This window comes from Neolamprologus multifasciatus, chromosome 23, assembly GCF_963576455.1.
Source record: "Neolamprologus multifasciatus chromosome 23, fNeoMul1.2, whole genome shotgun sequence".
Taxonomy (NCBI): Eukaryota; Metazoa; Chordata; class Actinopteri; order Cichliformes; family Cichlidae; genus Neolamprologus; species Neolamprologus multifasciatus.
In genome coordinates this window covers 5,612,701-5,630,650 of record NC_140460.1, presented here as the reverse complement: position 1 = coordinate 5,630,650, position 17,950 = coordinate 5,612,701, and the positions used below count along the sequence as shown (strand labels likewise).

Below are 17,950 nucleotides of genomic sequence, written 5' to 3'. Positions count from 1 at the left end.
ACCAACGCAAAATGCATGCCCTACATCAATATGACACAATATATTTACATTAATTATTGAATTACACATTGTACAAAAGCTCATCTGTTCTTTTATGAAAATGCAACTTTTCTCAGGTTCTTGAGATGTTAAACAGCGTGGTTCAAACCAACATTATTTGCATATGCAAATTACTCAGATACGTCCTCCTCTCACTGATACAAGGAAGTATTTAAAGTCAGAAACTGTGAATGATCTGTGCCACTGCTCTTCAGTAACTAAGCTGAACTGTCACCTCACCATGTCTGTCCACTGTATACTGGCTATACTCATCCTTGTGATGACTCTTGATGATCAAGGTATGTGTTGTTTATAATTTATTTTTTTTTATGTGGACTATTACAGACACGAGGGCTTGCATTTTACAGACAATGCATGATGATGGATCTATTTAACTGGGTATTTTTCTTTTTGTCTCCCAGTTTACTCGGGGAAGATCATTGGAGGCCATGAGGCTGTGGCACATAGCAGGCCATACATGGTGCTTTTGGAGAGGTCCATGTCAGATGGTCAAAAAAAGTACTGCGGTGGCTTCCTTCTGAATGAAGATTTTGTGATGACTGCTGCTCACTGTCACGCCAAGTGAGTTTAACCAATGTATTTACCTATGACACCAAAGTCAGAACTTTTTATCCATAATAAAACTAAGAAGACGCAATAAAATTTCAAAACACCTTAATAAGTAATATCTATGTGGGCCATGATAATGTCAACAACAGTGATAATGTTTGTTTTCTGAATATAATACCCTGACAGAAACAGTAATAATTTCTTTCATAAATTATATTTTCACATATATTATTTTTTTTATTTCAGGTCTTACACAGTCTTAGTAGAAGCTCACAATGTGAATTCAAACAATGAAATACAACGCATATTTGTAGAACAAGCATTTCCACATAAAGACTTTAACGCAACTTCTTATGTGAATGATGTAATGCTTTTGAAGGTAAGAATATCATCACACAGAAAATACATATTAATTTACTGTTAGCATTTTTTGTTTATGAATTTTTATTTTTTTTACCATATTATGTAATTATATTGAGAATTTTGTTTTAGTAAATCTGCACTGAAAGAAAACAACAAAAATCCCACATTTTATATCTTTCTGTTTTCTTAAGCTGACCACCAAGGCAAACTTCAATGAGAATGTGAAACCTATTCCTCTGGCGAGCCATGATAATGATACTTTGCCAAAATCTTGTATACTCTCTGGCTGGGGGCGAACAGACAAAAATAGTAAATATATGTCTCCCAAGCTCATGGAAACCAGTGTTACACTGATTGACAATAAAAAATGTGCTATAGAAAACTTCTACTGCTCTCAGGGAGACACAGGTCCAGCTGAGGTACATACATTTCTTTAAATATCATGTGGACAATCAAACTTTATGGTAATAACTTCACTATTCACTTTAAGCGCTGTGTGTGTATATACTTTCAGGGAGACTCTGGTGGTCCATTGGTGTGTGAAGATGGAAAGGCATTTGGGGTGGTGTCCACCGCAGTCACACCACACTCAGGTGGCTCAGATATCTATAGATACTCGAAGATTCCTGACTCTAGAAACTGGATATTTTCAACCATTGGAAATGCCATGATAAAGATGTAATACTTATGAAAGTGGGTTGTTTAAACCACAAAATTTGGTTTCACTGTTTGTGATCAAAAACTGATCATTGCAATGCTAATGTGAGTATGGTTTTGTTGGCTTTGCGGGGATTTAGATAGAATAGAATATATTTTAATATAACTGCAGGGAAAAAAAAAAAAAAATTACATTTGCATTTCCAAAAAGTTATATTTGCACACAGATTAATTATGACTTGAAATCTAATTTTTTTTTTTTCAAATACCATTAAACATTAAATTCTGGCATTCTCTCAGCATGTGTGTGTGGTGTAATCTTTTTTTTTTAATTTAATTAATTCAAATAAAAAGACAACACTGCCTCCTTGTGTAAAACAGGTACTATTACATTACAGAAAAGTCTCACCACTCATTTCTTAAATTCAGAGTTATAAAGGCCTTTTCATTTATGGGTTTTAAAACTAATTGACTATGCAAGACCAGTAACGTTATTTTATAAGTAACTGACAAAGTGGACAAGTGACACTGAGAGCATATGGTGTCATTTCCAATAAAAACTAACATCATTTTGTCATTAAATACATTCAGTTATCAAATAAAGTAATTTATTACCACTCCAGAGTTGGTTAAAGTTAATTAAAATAATTCCATTAGATTAGTTTTTTGTGTAGTAGAACTGAAGTGTCTTTGAATACTTTTAAGTTAGGAAATGCAACACTGAACATGATGTTTTTTTGTTTTTTAATTCACACAGACAACCGTACAGGAAATTTATTAAAATATTATAAACCAACAAGACAAAAGTTGTCTAAATTATTAAATTGCTAATGTTAGGACATAATAACCCTTTTGTTGGTCAGCAGTTATACATCATCTGTAACAGTAATGATCCAAACTACACATATATTTTAGGCCTGATATAATGCTTAAATATAAGGCTTAAATCAGGCCTAATATGGTATTGAACACATAACAAAAGGCATTTGTATTAAAAATATTAAAACCATATCGTATTATCTGTATCACACTGTATTTTGAGTTTTAGTTTTGGTATAGAATAAATGTTATAATTAAATTAATAAATTGTGATAACCATTTAACTAGTTCATATCCTAAATTCAAAAGTTGCATAGACATTGTTTTTGTTTTAAAAAATATATTTGCACACATTAGGCTGCTTGGGGTGTGACCCGTGATGCACTGAGTGTTTCTTCTTCACTCAACATTTTTTTTTCACCTCTTTGCATCTAATTATTAGTTATTATTAATCCCTGGCTCTCTTCAATAGTGTGTCTTTGTCCTGTCATCCTCTCATCACCCCCAAACGGTCGGGCCCTCCCTGAGCCTGGTTCTGCCACAGGTTTCATCCTGTTAAAAGGGAGTTTTTCCGCGGCAGTATCACCAAAGTGCTTTTATTTTCTTAGCTAGTACAGCCATGTTTACCTGCTCCCTTAGATCTGCCACCAAGCAGCTCCTTAAGTTGCCAAAAACCAAGCGTAAATTTAGAGGTGACTGTGCTTTCCCTGTAGCTGCTTCAAAGTTGTGGAATGATCTGCCCTTACAGATTAGGCAGACCTCTTCTCTTTCTGAGTTTAAGACTCTTCTTAAAACATATTCATTTAGTAAAGCCTTTGGCACATTTTGAGAAGTTGACTCCATTTTTCTATTTTCTATTTTTTTTTAACCACGTTTGATTTTATTTTCTGTTTATTCTATTTTTATATGTACAGCACTTTGTGAACCCTGGTTTATTTTAAAGTGCTTTATAAATAAAGGTGGTATTGTATATGCATATTAGCTGTCGGACTCGAATGCAGGTCTACTTTTCAGATGAGATAGTGAAGTTATCTAAAGTGAATGGAAGTTGCAACAGTTTAGTCCACAATCTTCACACAGTGGCTCCCCGTGGTGACGACATGAAAACCTCAAACTTTAATCCCCAGCTCGTGGTGCAGCACCCGTGTTGTCCTCTCCACTTTCAACTCCTAGTGCAAAAAATGAAAATGTAAGAAGGTAATCCAAAGAGGGCATCAGAATACTACACACATTTGCAACCCTGTTGACAATTATCTCAATAAATAATATTCAGTCCAGTTTTCCCAAATGACCTCTCTTTACTGATGTGAGAATTTCTTTTTTTGCATAAAAGAAAAAGGAATAACTTACTGATTAAAAGTCATGACTTGAAAAATCTGTAAAATATAGTAAGAAATTACTACTTAAGAATCTCGTCTGTCTGTGTTTTATATCTGTGGCCACACATTTTTACCACAGTCATAGTTTCCTTCTGTAAAGATGCGATCACTTTACAAACTAACTATGCAAAACACATGTTTACATAGAATATGACAAATACACTACTTAGTTATGAAATTACACTTTGTATAAAAATTCAGTTGTTGACTTCTGAAAATACAGCTTTCTGGAGGTTTTGAACATTTCTGGTTTTAAGCTAAATTTGCTTGTGCAAACTACTCAAAAAAACCAACAACTTCCTGCTCTAACTGATATGAAGAAGCATTTAAAGACGGAAACTGACTGTGACTGATGCCACTGCTCTTTAGGAACTCAGTAAAATTGTGACCTCACCATGTCTGTCCACTTTCTGGCCTTACTCGTGCTTGTGCTGACTCTTGAAGAACAAGGTAGGTGTTTTTTTTTATGGCTTGCATTTTATAGCATTTGACAGACAATGCATGATGATGGATCTATTTAACTGAGTATTTTTCTTTTCATCTCCCAGTTTACTCAGGGAAGATCATTGGAGGCCATGAGGCTGAGCCACATAGCAGGCCATACATGGTGCTTTTGGAGAGGTACATGTCAGATGGTCAAAAAAAGTACTGCGGTGGCTTCCTTCTGAATGAGGATTTTGTGATGACTGCTGCCCACTGTCACGCCAAGTGAGTTTAACAAATGTATTTAATTATGAGGCCAAAAACTCATAGTTCATGGAGACCCTGACATAAATTCTTATCCATAATAAAATTAAGGCTCACGCATAAACATTTGTAAATAAATAGTATCTATATGTACCACGATACCAGCAATTGTGGCTATTCAATTGTTTTTTATCATTTCAGGTCTTACAAAGTCGTACTCGGACTTCACAATGTTCGTTCAAGTAAAGAAACACAACACATATCTGTGGAAGAAACATTTCCACATGAACAGTTCAACCCAATTTCCTTTGTGAATGATGTAATGCTTCTAAAGGTAAGAATTTCATCACGCAGAAAATATATTTGTTTTCCATTTGCATTTTTCTTTTATTACAATATCTTTTTTAAATTTACTTCATTCATTTGTATTACAAAATGCTGTAAAAAAAATCATATTTTGATATCTGTTTTTTTCCTTAAGTTGAGCACCAAGGCAAACTTCAATGAAAATGTGAAACCTATCCCCTGGCAAGTCGTGATAATGGTACTTTGCCAAAATCTTGTATACTCTCTGGCTGGGGGCGGACAGACAAAAATAGTAAATATATTTCTCCCAAGCTCATGGAAACCAGTGTTACACTGATGGACAATAAAGAATGTGCTATAGAAAACTTCTACTGCTCTCAGGGAGACACAGGTCCAGCTGAGGTACATACATTTCTTTAAATATCATGTGGACAATCAAACTTTATGGTAATAACTTCACTATTCACTTTAAGCATCGGGTGTGTATATACTTTCAGGGAGACTCTGGTGGTCCATTGGTGTGTGAAGATGGAAAGGCATTTGGGGTGGTGTCCAGTGCAGTCACACCACACTCAGGTGGCTCAGATATCTATAGATACTCGAAGATTCCTGACTCTAGAAACTGGATATTTTCAACCATTGGAAATGCCATGATAAAGATGTAATGCTTATGAAGGCAGGTTGTTTAAATTTCATCTTTTGCTTTTGCTGTTTGTGTTTGAAAATTGATCACTGCAATGCTAATGCTAAGTTTGGGCTGCTGGCTTTGTACAGATCTAAATAGATCTAAATATAGTTCACTTTGATGTCTCCACAGCAAAAGCCTTGTCAGAAAAAATGAGAGTGTCAAAGTTTTTTTATAAGGTTCTTGGTATTTGCAACAACTCGTTCATTCCACACAGATTAAATATAACTCTAAATCTAAAATTATAACTGTAGCAGTGCATAAGGTGTAATTTCAATTAACATTTGATAGTGTATTTGATTACATTTACATTTGTTATATGTGCCATGTTTTTTCAAATAATAAATTCTGACTGTCTCTCGTTATATGTGTGCAGTTCTTTCAAATAAAAAGACAGCATTTCCTCCCTGTGAAAAATAGTGCTCTTATCTTGAATTCAGAGTTGCAACTGTCTTTCTACTTGCAAGCTTCAAACTTATTCAGTTTTGGAAGACCTGAAACCAGTAGAATTTCATTAATTCTATCTTGGAAAGAAAAGACCCCCTAGATCATAGGTGTCAAACTCTGGCCCGCGGGCCAAATTTGGCCCGCAGCCTAATTACATTTGGCCCGCGAAGCCATACCAAATTACTATTAGAGCTGGCCTACTGGTATTATACAGCTAATATATATATTGTTTAGTATTAAGCTTTGCTTGTTCCATATTCAGTTTTCCAGCAAAACTTATTTGAGTCCATAAGAAAAGATCCATTCTTTTATCTGGAGGAAGTTTTTTTTTTCAATAAATATTAATGTTAGCCCGCGACTTTGTTCCAGTTTTGAATTTTGGCCCACTGTGTATTTGAGTTTGACACCCCGAGGGGGTTACTCCCATGGGGTTTAACTCTGGGACTCTCCACCATTTGACCCTAGAACTGAAGAAGCTTCTCGATTAGAGGTGAAATGTCTTCAAGAAACTTAAAGAAGTCCAGATGCTTTTCTTTCCAAGCTCCTTGGACTACAATGACCTGGATGACTGAGAACCTTCACAGACATTACTTCTATCCCCATCACAAAACAATGTGGAAGTCTCTTTACAATTGACTCTGTATTGGAATTTCTTTTATTTATGTATTGGTCACATTGTTTTATTGTATAATGCTTTGGTGCCACTGGGTTTTTAGCATGTCTGCTCCACACTTTATTCAGGAAGTTGGGAGGGAGCATTCACACAGGAAGAACCCAAAATGTTGTGAGAATCCCACAGTTAGTGGAATCCTTTGTTAGATCCAAGGTGTTAACGAGAGGGACTTTATTAAAAGACATAGTTACTCTTAAAGCGAATCAGTCGACTTCAAGGCTTGGGAGTATTTTTATTTTAGCAGTCTGTAACAATGTTTAAGAGGGTGGTACACCTCAAAGTTTCCAAAGACAGAAACAGAGCAGAACATTAATTAACAAAAGAATAATCAGTGTAATTCATTTCACCCAGCAGTGGTTTTATAGTTAGGGGTTTAGGCTGCTTAAACAGACCATAAGCATTTTTTTTAAGTGATAGGTTATCAGAAACTACATCCTGTTTTTTTTTTTTCACAACTGAAGCAGAGGAAATTGTCTCTGACATTAATCTAAAGATCCTATTTAACACATCTTTGCACGTAGCCAAGCAATACTGAGATACAGATGTAAACAAACAAGCTACAGCTAAAATCCTACACTGGTGCACCAAAATAAATGTGAAACACCGTAAGCATATAGTACAAAGAAGAAGGTACTAAAGCAAAGGTGGCCCAAAATAAATGTATAAATAGATGAATCAATGATACCTTTCTCCCCAGTTTTATTGTCTTCTTATTACTAAATTAATAAATCATTATGTTTTGATTTTTTTCCAAATAATTAAATTCATTTTTATTTATGTGACACTTACAACACTAGATTAGTGAAAACTTTGCTTCAAACACTGAACAGCATAAAGCAGTAATTAATCATTGCTGATTATCTACAAAGAGGAAGCAGTCAGGGTGCAGTACAGTATCTCGCTGTTTCATAATTACCAGAGTATTACTAAATTAGTGCATCCCTTCAAAGAAAGTACATTGAGTAATTTCCCCGTAACTTTAAAAGTTTAATCATCATATGCCTGAAGGTCAAACGTACATCACTGATGAAACTAATTGCCTTATCTTTTAAACAAAGCATCTTTCAGTGGTTAAGATTATAAAGTCACTCTAAATAAAACAAAATGTAATTTAATGAAACTAAATATTTAACACTTACGATGATATTTAGGACTGCTGACATCCTATTGATTGTGGTTCAAAGCCACATCATGGCTCATGCAGTGCAGTCACATCTTACAAATAATTATTCAAAGACTGAAACAGTCAGTATGTGCACTGCTGCTCTTTAGTATTTCAGTTGGGATCTCACCACCATCTTACACTCATCTTTGTTGCTGTAGGTGCAATTTGATGTGAATCATAGAAGAAAACCACACAAACACACAGAAGGATGGTGCCAGAAATTCTTACTCATAATTTTGTTGTGTAATTATTAGAAATTATTTATTCTTAGTCCCTCACCCTCACCCCATTTTTTTTTCCTAATTCCGAACCAAACAAACACATTCTACTCTGAGTACCAGTGCACCTTGTCTGTCATGGTCCCCGTGCCTGCCCAGCTGGCCCTGTGTGGCTACATGTGTGTTGCTTTTGTCTCTCTCCTCTCTCTCTCTACTTGCTGCCTGGGCAGAGCTCATTGTGGGCTCCCGTCCCTGGCCTTCACCGCTACTTACGGCAGTGACTGAGAGCACCTCGCCGCTGGACTATTGAGTAACGCTCGTCAGTGCTACTTTAGCCTAATCCAGTTTTGAGCTCTCTTCGTGAAAGTTTTCCGTGTTAATTCCTGATCTCTGTATACAGATTTTTCGTGCTCGGTTTGGAAATTTGGACACGGAAGCCTGTTTGTGAGTGCCGCAGTGAGAGTGGCGTGTGTGAGGAAAGGACCTTTCCAAGTGCATTGTTCTGTTCGTGTGGAGCGGAGCAAGAGAGGACACTTTTCCCGATTCTTCCCTGTACCCCTGGGAACCTTGGCCCCCTTCTCCTTCACCTGTGTATATAGTGCACCGGGAGTGTGTAAATAAAATTACGTTTTCTGTGATTTCAGTCTGCGCCGAGTCCTCCCTGTTCCCTCGTGACATTGTCTAGCAATCACATTCACACTCACAGGTGCAATGGATACAACTTTCAGCATCTTATCCGAGGATTCTTATAGATGCAGACTGGAGTATGTGGGAATTAAACCACCAACCTTCAATTTGTAAGACAACCCAGACTACCACCTGAACGACAGCTGCCCATGTTAACATGCACATCATGTGCATTTCTTTTAAATCACCATGGACAAACAAACAATGCCACTTTTTTAAAGCAACACTACGTGCAAAATCCAACATTGCTAATTTTATTTTATTGATTAAGCGTGATTTTTATAACTAGACTTAAACCAAAGCGTATAACTGTCATGACTTAATGCTGTTTATCTCTCGTTTTGTAGATTGTGTTTTTCAGCATGCTTTTATATATGATATATAGGAAATAAATTACTGCACTGTGCATCTTCTTTGAGACTAGCAGAGAACAAAGAATCCACAGTTTGTTTTGAACCAGATTTTTAAACAATAAACTGCATTTTCTCAGCACATCCAGGCATGTATGCTTCTCTATGTATGCACAACGTTGTTTCCTAGTGAAGAACAAGCATTGCTTCATTAAGAAGAGGTCCACAATTGACTTAAAGTCTAAATTGCAGCTTTCTTCTCATTAAGAACTTTCAACCTGACACAGTAGTTATTACTGATGTACTCTATATGGCTGAAGTGGAACAAGAGAAATCCTCTACTGCAAGTTAGATTTTTTTAAGCATGAGTTCAGACACATAAAGACAGCACTGCCTCCTTGTGAAGAAATTGCATTGATGCACCTTGGATGTACTGTTTCAGTTGTCTTTTCATTTATGAGCTTTCTAAGCAAATATGTATGATCTGAACTCACATTTAAATGCTGACAAAGCTTCATATGGATACTAACAGCATGTGCCATTATTTCCAGTGGAAAAAACATATTTTGTCTCCTATAATATTCTTTCATGTTTTAAACAGTCAATCTATGACATGTATTATATTATTCTCTCTCTCATAATAAATAGCAATAGCGATAATGTCAGATACAGTCATAAGTCTTTCGATACTGTGATAGAATGACTTTCTTTAATATCATACCATAATTTATACTGAATGACTGAAATTTTGATTTATTATGATTTATGTCTGTCAGGGGCTGTGACCCGGAGTCTCGAGTTTATTTTGTGTTTTTTCTTTCTTACTTAAGAGTCATGTGTTACTCTTAGTTAAGGGTGTAGTTGAGTTATTTTGTATTTTTGATTACTAATGAAATAATGTTCTGGTATTATTATTAGTTTGTCTTCTGTCTCTTGTGTCTCGCCCTTCTATGTCTCGCTATTCTCTGTATGTGCATGTGTGTGTGTTTTACGGGTCTCGTCCCCCTTATCTGTTCCCATGCTCTTCTCCCTGTGCTCCTTTCCATTCCCCCAGCCTGCCATATAATTCATGGCTGTGTGTTCTACGTCTTATTGTCAAGTTTGGTTGTCATGTCCACGTTTCGTCATGTTTCCTATTTTATTTTGAAAGGTCTGGTGTTTCCATGTTCAGTGTGTTTTGTTTTATTTCCCCTGTGGCGTTCAGGTTCATTTATGTCAGCTGCGTTCCCCAGGTGTTTCCACTTCCCTCATTACCCTTAGGTGTCTTTAAAGTCCTCAGTCTAAGTCTGTCCTTTGTCGAGTCGCCTGTTGTCTTCATGTCAAGTCACATCAGGACACAGAGTCTTGCTTTCAAGTGTTCATGTTCATGCTCATGTTTCTTCACATTCAAAGTTTACATGCTCCCGGTCAGTTTTCATGTTATGTTCTCATAACATTGTTTTCATAGTTAGTTTAGTTCATTCCCTATTTAGGTTTTGGTTTAGTTTCGCCTTGCCTTGTTTTTCTGGGTTTTTTTTTTGTATCAGTCATAATAAAGGCTCGCTTTTTGTTTAAACCTCAGTTCATCTCTCCCGTGTCTGCACTTGGGTCCGCTCCATAAACACAACGGCTACTCTGCTGTGACAGTGGCTTAATCTCTAGCTACTGCATATCTCATTCTTCCTATTTATTGCACCTTGTAGTCTTGTTATAGGGCAAATTCTTATAAGAGGAACATTATGATGATTGTTTAAAGACCCTTCAATAGCTTGAAGTCAAAAACATTGCAGTACACCATGTTTTGACATTGGATGTTTATTGGAGCATAAGTATAAATACACATTTAGCCTGACAATCTAAAAAAATGTAAATTCAAGTGACAATGAGATCAGTGGAGGACACCACTAAACAAATTTGCACGTATAGTCAGCATGTAGTTGGTGCCTTAAAATGTGTTGAATAGTCTCCTCTGTTGTCCTGTGGTGCGTGGCCCTTTGACACTGGCAGCAGACGTTTTGGATATGCAGCAATGTTTAGGTGTGTTGTATGCTTGAAAGTAACATTTAGATACAAAATATCTAGCAAGAGTATTTTTATATACTTGTGACCAAGCAATACAAAGATACAGAAAACCTGGAACAAACTGAAATAAAAAAAAGTAGATAAATCCAAACAAAAAAAAACATCTTTTACACCTTCATTTAAATCTATTTTCCCCCTTATAATAACTGTTGTACATTCATATATGCAAATGTCAAGAGAGTAGTTATGGTTTTAAAATAGCAGGTAAACTCAACAGCAATGTTACAAAAACACAATAAATATCACTATGCACACAAATTGTTTTTGTGCAGTTTCACAATCTTTGTGGGAGATAAGTTTACATAAGCTATATTTCCCACAGAGATAAGTAAAAGAGAAAGAGAAAGAAATATTGTGGATGTGAGGTAAACCTATTCTCAGAAACAGAGAACGATAAGAGAGAGAGGGCATGAGAGGGCATGATGAAAGATTATTTTACAAAGTGAAGGACTGCTCAGCAAGTGGCATTTTATACACTGAAACTTTAAACCTTACATTAAATCTCCTAAATCTTGCTAGATTTTTTTAAATGACCTGAACAACGTATGTTGCTGAGGTTATTTGGTTAATTTATATTAAAAAGCATTTTATATAACAAATTGTATTATAATAATGTCATGATGTTCTAATAGTGTGTGAGAATAGGAAACAGTGTAAACAAGTGTGGACTAAACTGGTTACTCTGTAGTATATTGTAGTGCATGATATTTCATTGTTATTGAAAGTCTTAGTTTGTCTTTCATTGTCAGAGCCTTAGTTTTGATTATCACTGGAGACAGATGGCCAGTTGGACTTACATGTAACTGGGGAGAAACTCTGGTTTTTGTGTTTATATGTAGCTTCAGCATTAACTCTATGCTTTTTTAATTGATTTAATTTTATCTGATTTCATTTGTCTTTTTTTTTATGAGCCTAGATTTACTCTAGGTGTTTTTTTCATACAGACATTGTACCACCACAGGCCATTATACACAGAGTTACATGTAACAATGCATTTCTTCTTCAATTCGTACAACTTTTGATACTATAGCTCCTCTGAAAAAGAGAGCCTCAAATCAGAAGTACCTGCCTCTGTGTTATAACTGTAGAACATGCACTTTAAGCCTTTAAGCCAAGCATATCTTATTTGATACATGTGTTTTGTGAGAATTTGAGACTTCTATGTCATGAGCATGACTTTAAAAAAAAAAAAAAGATATAAATTGCATGAAAACATTTTTAATGACTAAACTGCAAAAATATGAAGCAAATGTGATACAAATTAAAACTCATATATGCAGATGAAAAATGTATTTATTTTTTATATATTTTGTCTAAAGGTTCGCCAAACACTCCGTTATCAAAAAATGAAAGATTTCTGATAGTTATTTCATGGTTCCGATTTTAAAGGGTTAAGCAGGAACTAAGCTGGAGAGGAAATGGCGTCTCACTGATTTAGGAGATCATCATTTAGCCTGCAAAGTCAGTTTGCTGCTTTTCAAAAAATATATTACTAATATTAATAATATTACTTCTAGGCTGGACTACTATAACACTACTATACTATATGACTACTATAATTCGTCATTGTCAGGATGTCCTAAAAACTCCCCGAAAAGCCTTAAGTTAGCCCAAAATGCTGCAGCAAGAGTGCTGATGGGGACTAGAAAGACAGAGCAGATTTCTTCTATACTGGCTTCTTTGTTAAATTCAGAATAAAATCCTGCTCTTCACACAGAAGGAGGTTCAGGCCTCTCTTCTGTGGAAACAGCTTTCAGTTTGGATTCTGGAGACAGACACCCTATATACTTTTAAGATAAGGCTTAAAACTTTCATTTTTGATAAAGCATTTTTTTAATTAGGGCTGGATCAGGTGACTCTGAATCCTCCCTTAGTTATGCTACAATAGGTGTAGGCTGCCGGGGGATTCCCACGATACACTGACTGTTTCTTATTCAGTCACCCTTTTCACTCACTATGTATTTATACAATACTCTGCATTTAATTATTACTTATAATTCATCTCTACCCCTCTAAGAATCTAGTTCTGCTGGAAGATTGAGGCCCCAAATAGGTTTTCTTACACTGACAACAGATTCTAATCTTTAACTGAGAAATGTTTTTCATGTTCTTTTCATATTTGTCTGGAAAATGTATTCAAAAGAATATATAAATGTTTCTTTTGTAGATGCGTTGATGCTTTGTAATATAATAGTGTTTTTCCCCACTTTGGATGGAGCTCTCATTTCTAGAAATCTCAACAAATTTATTAAACCCTGCAAAACATGACTATCCAGAGTTGGGACCAGGAAGCAGAGCTGCAGTTTCACATCTCTCTCCGTAGCGTCTCTCTTCCTGTTGTCCCCCAAAACCCCATCCCCTTAGAGACTGTGTCATCTCCCAAACAACAAAAATCAAACTACAAATCAGCAAAAAAAGGAATTTAATATAAAAAAATCACAAAGAAAGAATGCTATAGTATGCACAACTGCTCCAAACAGTAAAACAGTGAATTGTACATCATTAAACATTAGGTCTCTCATGAGCTCTCATTAGGTCCCTCTTAGTACATTAATTAGTTATTGATCAACAAATTGATTTACTGTCCCTTTCTGAAACCTGGTTACAGCAGGATGATTATCTTTGTTTAAATGAATCAGCACCCCCGAGTTATATTAATAGTCAAAATTCTGGAAACACAGGCCTCGGAGGGGGTCGGAAACAATCTTCCACTCCAGCTTATTAATCAAGGACGCAGTTTTACTTCATTTGAAAGCATGACAGTTAGCTCTGTCCATCTTAGCTGGAGAACTCAAAAAACTGTTTTATTTGTTGTTATTTATCGTCCACCTCGGCCTTACACAAAGTTTCTGTCTGATTTGTCAGACTTTTTATCTGAGTTAGTGCTCAGCTCAGATAAAATAATTACTGTGGGGGATTTTCAGCATCCATGTAGATACTAAAATTGACAGCCTCAGCACGGCATTTCATCTGTTATTGGACTCAATTAGCTGCTTTCAAAATGTAAAACCCACCCACCTCTTTAATCACATAGAAACTGAACATTTAACAGTACTTCCTGAAAACCCACTTTTGTCTGATCATTTCTGATAACCTTAAAACTTACAGTCATGAATTATAAAGTGGTGGGAAATAGACTTCATGACAGTAAATGCCTTGCTGAAAATGCTGTAACTATGTTCATGTTCTTGCCTTTTTAATTTGTCATTTATTAAAATTATAAATATATATTTTAACTCAAAAGTACAGTTTTTAAATGTAATGTTGCTGAAACAACAAAATAATAATAAAAAATAAACCACATATTTACAGAACATGTGGTTTATTTTAGCATTTTACTCTATGGCGGGTGTCTTTTCGTTCTCCAACTCTTTTGTCTACCCCTTATTTTTTGCTGATTATACATCTCTTTTGTCCAGATGTTACAGGAACAGCACAGTTCATCTAAATGCAATTCACTTACAGTTATATATCACAAAATCACAACAACAGTCGCCTCGAGGTGCAATGCTATATGTGTTGCTGAGGGAATGACAAGACTGAGAGAATTTTACCTGATGTATGAATTCTGAAAGAGCTGTCAGCTTATTACTGATTGTCATATTATTACTGTAGCATCCCTGGCTGAATGATGGTCTCTTATACTGATGCTTCACAGAGGTTTTATTGGAAATGTTTTTATTGAAACATTCAGTGAAGACACTGTAAGAGCTAGGAGCAAAACAAAACCAGCAATATTAATACCATAACATCAAAGGAAACAAATTTCCCCTGCTCACATATAGCATATACATCAAATTTACATCATTCAATTCATTATTTCACCTCACTAACTTACAACTACACATAAAGGTCAAGGTCAAGGTTAATAACACATAAACTCTATTAAACGACATTTTGATTGCACGTAACTTATTCCGTTAAAGGAAACATTAACAAACCTTGTGCCACTGTCAGCCAGGAACTAATTGGCAAAGGAAACGTACATATTTTTCACTTTAAGGCACACTTTTTACCATATCCTAAAAGAAACGTTACTAACAAGCCCTTTAACGGTTTTGCGCCAGTTTTCTGTTTCAAAATAAAAGCATGGATTTCAAAATAAAACTGAAGTACCTTTCAAACAAACATAAAAATATTTACCAAATTTAAAGGTCATTTACAATTACTGATAACATGATAATTTAAAGCAGGTCATAATGGCCTTCAGACCATCAGATAATGTTTCAGTGCTTTCCATAGTCAGTCTTCTACTTTACTAGTAATGTTCAACAATACTGTTGAGAATACAAGTATCAGGTGAGACGCATAGCCTCTAACAGCATTTTCGCTGAAATAAACCTGCTGAAAATATCAAAAACTCAGCTACTAATGATAGTTTTCAATAGAGTGTGAGAATTAGCATTACCTAATAATAATCAGAACAACATAATAAGCTTTTCTATCAATATTATTTAATGGTAATCAGCACAAGAAGAACGTTTAATGTTCTCTTCTGTATTTTCTTATTCTTACTTATTCTTATATTCTTATAGTAAATATCAACCATGACACTAATCATTCTGTGCATAGCTTCCTGTCAATCTGCTATCATATATTGATCTGCAGAGTAATGTTTGCAGAGATGCTTGAAGACACGTGCATTCTTGCAATGTATACCCCATGAAAACGCTAATATGATCTGGATTCAAGTTAGCAAGTCAGGTTAAACTTAGAGCCGTATGCCACTGGTCAGTCCCTATATCAAACTAAAGGTGATAACAAAGAAAAAATGAATACATATTATTTATCAAGGTGGTTTACCGTAATCAGCAGATGTATGCATTATAAAAATAGTTTCTGGCCAGAAAACAGTAAAACAGTTGCACTGAGGAGCTTCATTTGAATAGCGGTTTTGTAATGACGGTAAAATAAGTGTGTACGTGTCGTTTCACACCACAAAAATGGAGAAAAACCTTTGGGTGATATACTACAGCTTCACAAGTCAGACAGAGCAAATGGTGATAGTAATCTATACTTCCTAGTAACTGCAAACAGGATGACAACAGAACATTTCCACGTGTGCTACTAAGAAAACTGAGAAACGAGGTGACAGTCAATTGACTTGTGGACTGAGAAAATATACGAGGTAAATGAAAACTTAAGTAAACAATAAATACAACTTTGTGTCTCCTAGAGAAAGAAAGTACTTTTGGAACTTGGCCTGTTGTCTTAAAGCAACCTAAAGCAAGAAGTAAACACGTGTGGAACTTTTTTCTTTTCGTGTAATGAGATCATAAGATTCAGGCATGACATTGTCCCCATTAAATACAAAATCACACCTTCTCAATACTTAAATTTAAGTAAATAAATAGTATTGAACACAGACATTGAATATTTTTAAAGAAGTAGGTCAAGAAAAACAGGGTGTTTAAGAACTGAGTGCACCAACTTTTGTGTGTTAAAACAACATAAAACATATATGAGCTCAGACTTAATTTTAACAAAGGGGGTGCTGTTTGCATCATGTTAATGAGAACAGCACATGCTAGCATAACAGCCCCAACAAAAGCTCCATCTTAATACAGTGTAGTTTTATTGTTCTATCACATTTTTTATTCTAATTTATACTGGCTGCTAATAAAGTGCTGTAAAATAAGCATCAGCTGCCACCATAATAATTCTGAATGTACTGTATGATTTCCCATTAATCCCTTATCATATATGTTGGTGGATCTGTGTACCACAAGTTCATAGCATATCTCTTACCATCGGGGTGTTTGCAGAAATGCTTTCTTGAAGTCATATGCATTGGTGCACATGTGCAGATTTCTATCTTCTATCCTGGTTAAAACATCAGACAGCATAATTAAATGAAAAATATGTTGCCTTGCCTAGAAAACGATCTCTTTTATTTTATTTTATTTTTTTTTACCAATTTACTTATTTAAATGATTAAGAAACTATTATTTCTTTCCAAAATAACTACACTGGAGCACAAGGCTGATGTTTTTCTACTCGACCAGATTCAGTTTTTGACACCCTTTCACAATCATTATGCTTATATCTAAACTCAACAGTGCCTTTAAAAGCTGCTAGCTGTTTTTTCCACCTGTAATGTGTAATCGTTTATCATGACAGAAAGCAAGGACTTGTTTTAAATTTGCAGGTTAGGTTGTTTCTAATGCCAGTAGTCTGTATAATCACCAGTCATTTATATTTTATACTGTATCCAAGACTTCTGTAAGGTGATCACTCCTCATCATTTATATGCTTTTTCCCACATTGTCATAAACATTAATTTAGTTTTGTCTTGCATCAGCTGTGGGGTATTGAAATTGCAGACTTACATGCCATGGGAAGGCTGGCTTTCTCCCGTGAAAAAATCCAACATACAAACACATGATTCAACATACAAACTTTTCACATAGCAGCTCAGCATTTCTTTTTCCTTGTAAGACCATCATTATTGTAAAAATATTTTTGTTCTATGGCTCCAGAATTCCTCCTAAGAACTCCTTTCAGTATTAATGTTGGTAGTGAAGGTTATTGTGCTGTTTTCTGACAGAACATTTTAAAGCAAATAAAATAACTGTCTGTGTCACGATAATAACAGTCCAAGAAACGAATGATCAATATAGTATTTTCTTTAAGTTTCATTTTATTTTTCAGTGAAACATATTTTAGTTTTATCAGTCCTTCAGGAATGAAGTGCTAAAAGAAATCTTTAAAGCAATGCTTACAAATCAACTGAAATAGAATAAAATAAAGCTCTGGAAAGTCTGATAAAGTTATAAATGTAGTTCACAGCCACATCATTTGAATATGCAAATAACGCAACGTCTCTCGCTGTTACGAGGAGGTA

At 35.2% G+C, this 17,950-nt stretch overlaps 1 protein-coding gene and 1 pseudogene across 2 annotated transcripts; both read left to right on the top strand.

Annotated features, from left to right (window-relative positions):
* The first annotated feature begins 215 nt into the window (after positions 1-215).
* On the top strand, positions 216-3,797 carry LOC146490812 (granzyme G-like). The gene is made up of 5 exons (XM_085152638.1): positions 216-338; positions 462-621; positions 856-988; positions 1,164-1,391; positions 1,487-3,797. The coding sequence occupies exons 1-5, from the start codon at positions 281-283 to the stop codon at positions 1,652-1,654; spliced, it is 747 nt and encodes a 248-aa protein (XP_085008764.1). The 5' UTR covers positions 216-280; the 3' UTR covers positions 1,655-3,797.
* A 235-nt stretch (positions 3,798-4,032) lies between these two features.
* Positions 4,033-6,356, top strand: LOC146490811 (granzyme G-like; annotated as a pseudogene). Its single transcript, XR_014872555.1, has 5 exons — positions 4,033-4,277; positions 4,376-4,535; positions 4,716-4,848; positions 4,996-5,222; positions 5,318-6,356. The product of XR_014872555.1 is annotated as a granzyme G-like (transcript).
* The last annotated feature ends 11,594 nt before the right edge of the window (positions 6,357-17,950 follow it).

Bases quoted from the DNA above. Each gene is read 5' to 3' on its own strand.
- LOC146490812 (XM_085152638.1), top strand. From the start codon at position 281: ATGTCTGTCCACTGTATACTGGCTATACTCATCCTTGTGATGACTCTT. The intron at 339-461 runs GTATGTGTTGTT...TTTGTCTCCCAG, and splicing joins GATGACTCTTGATGATCAAG to TTTACTCGGGGAAGATCATT. The intron at 989-1,163 runs GTAAGAATATCA...TGTTTTCTTAAG, and splicing joins ATGATGTAATGCTTTTGAAG to CTGACCACCAAGGCAAACTT.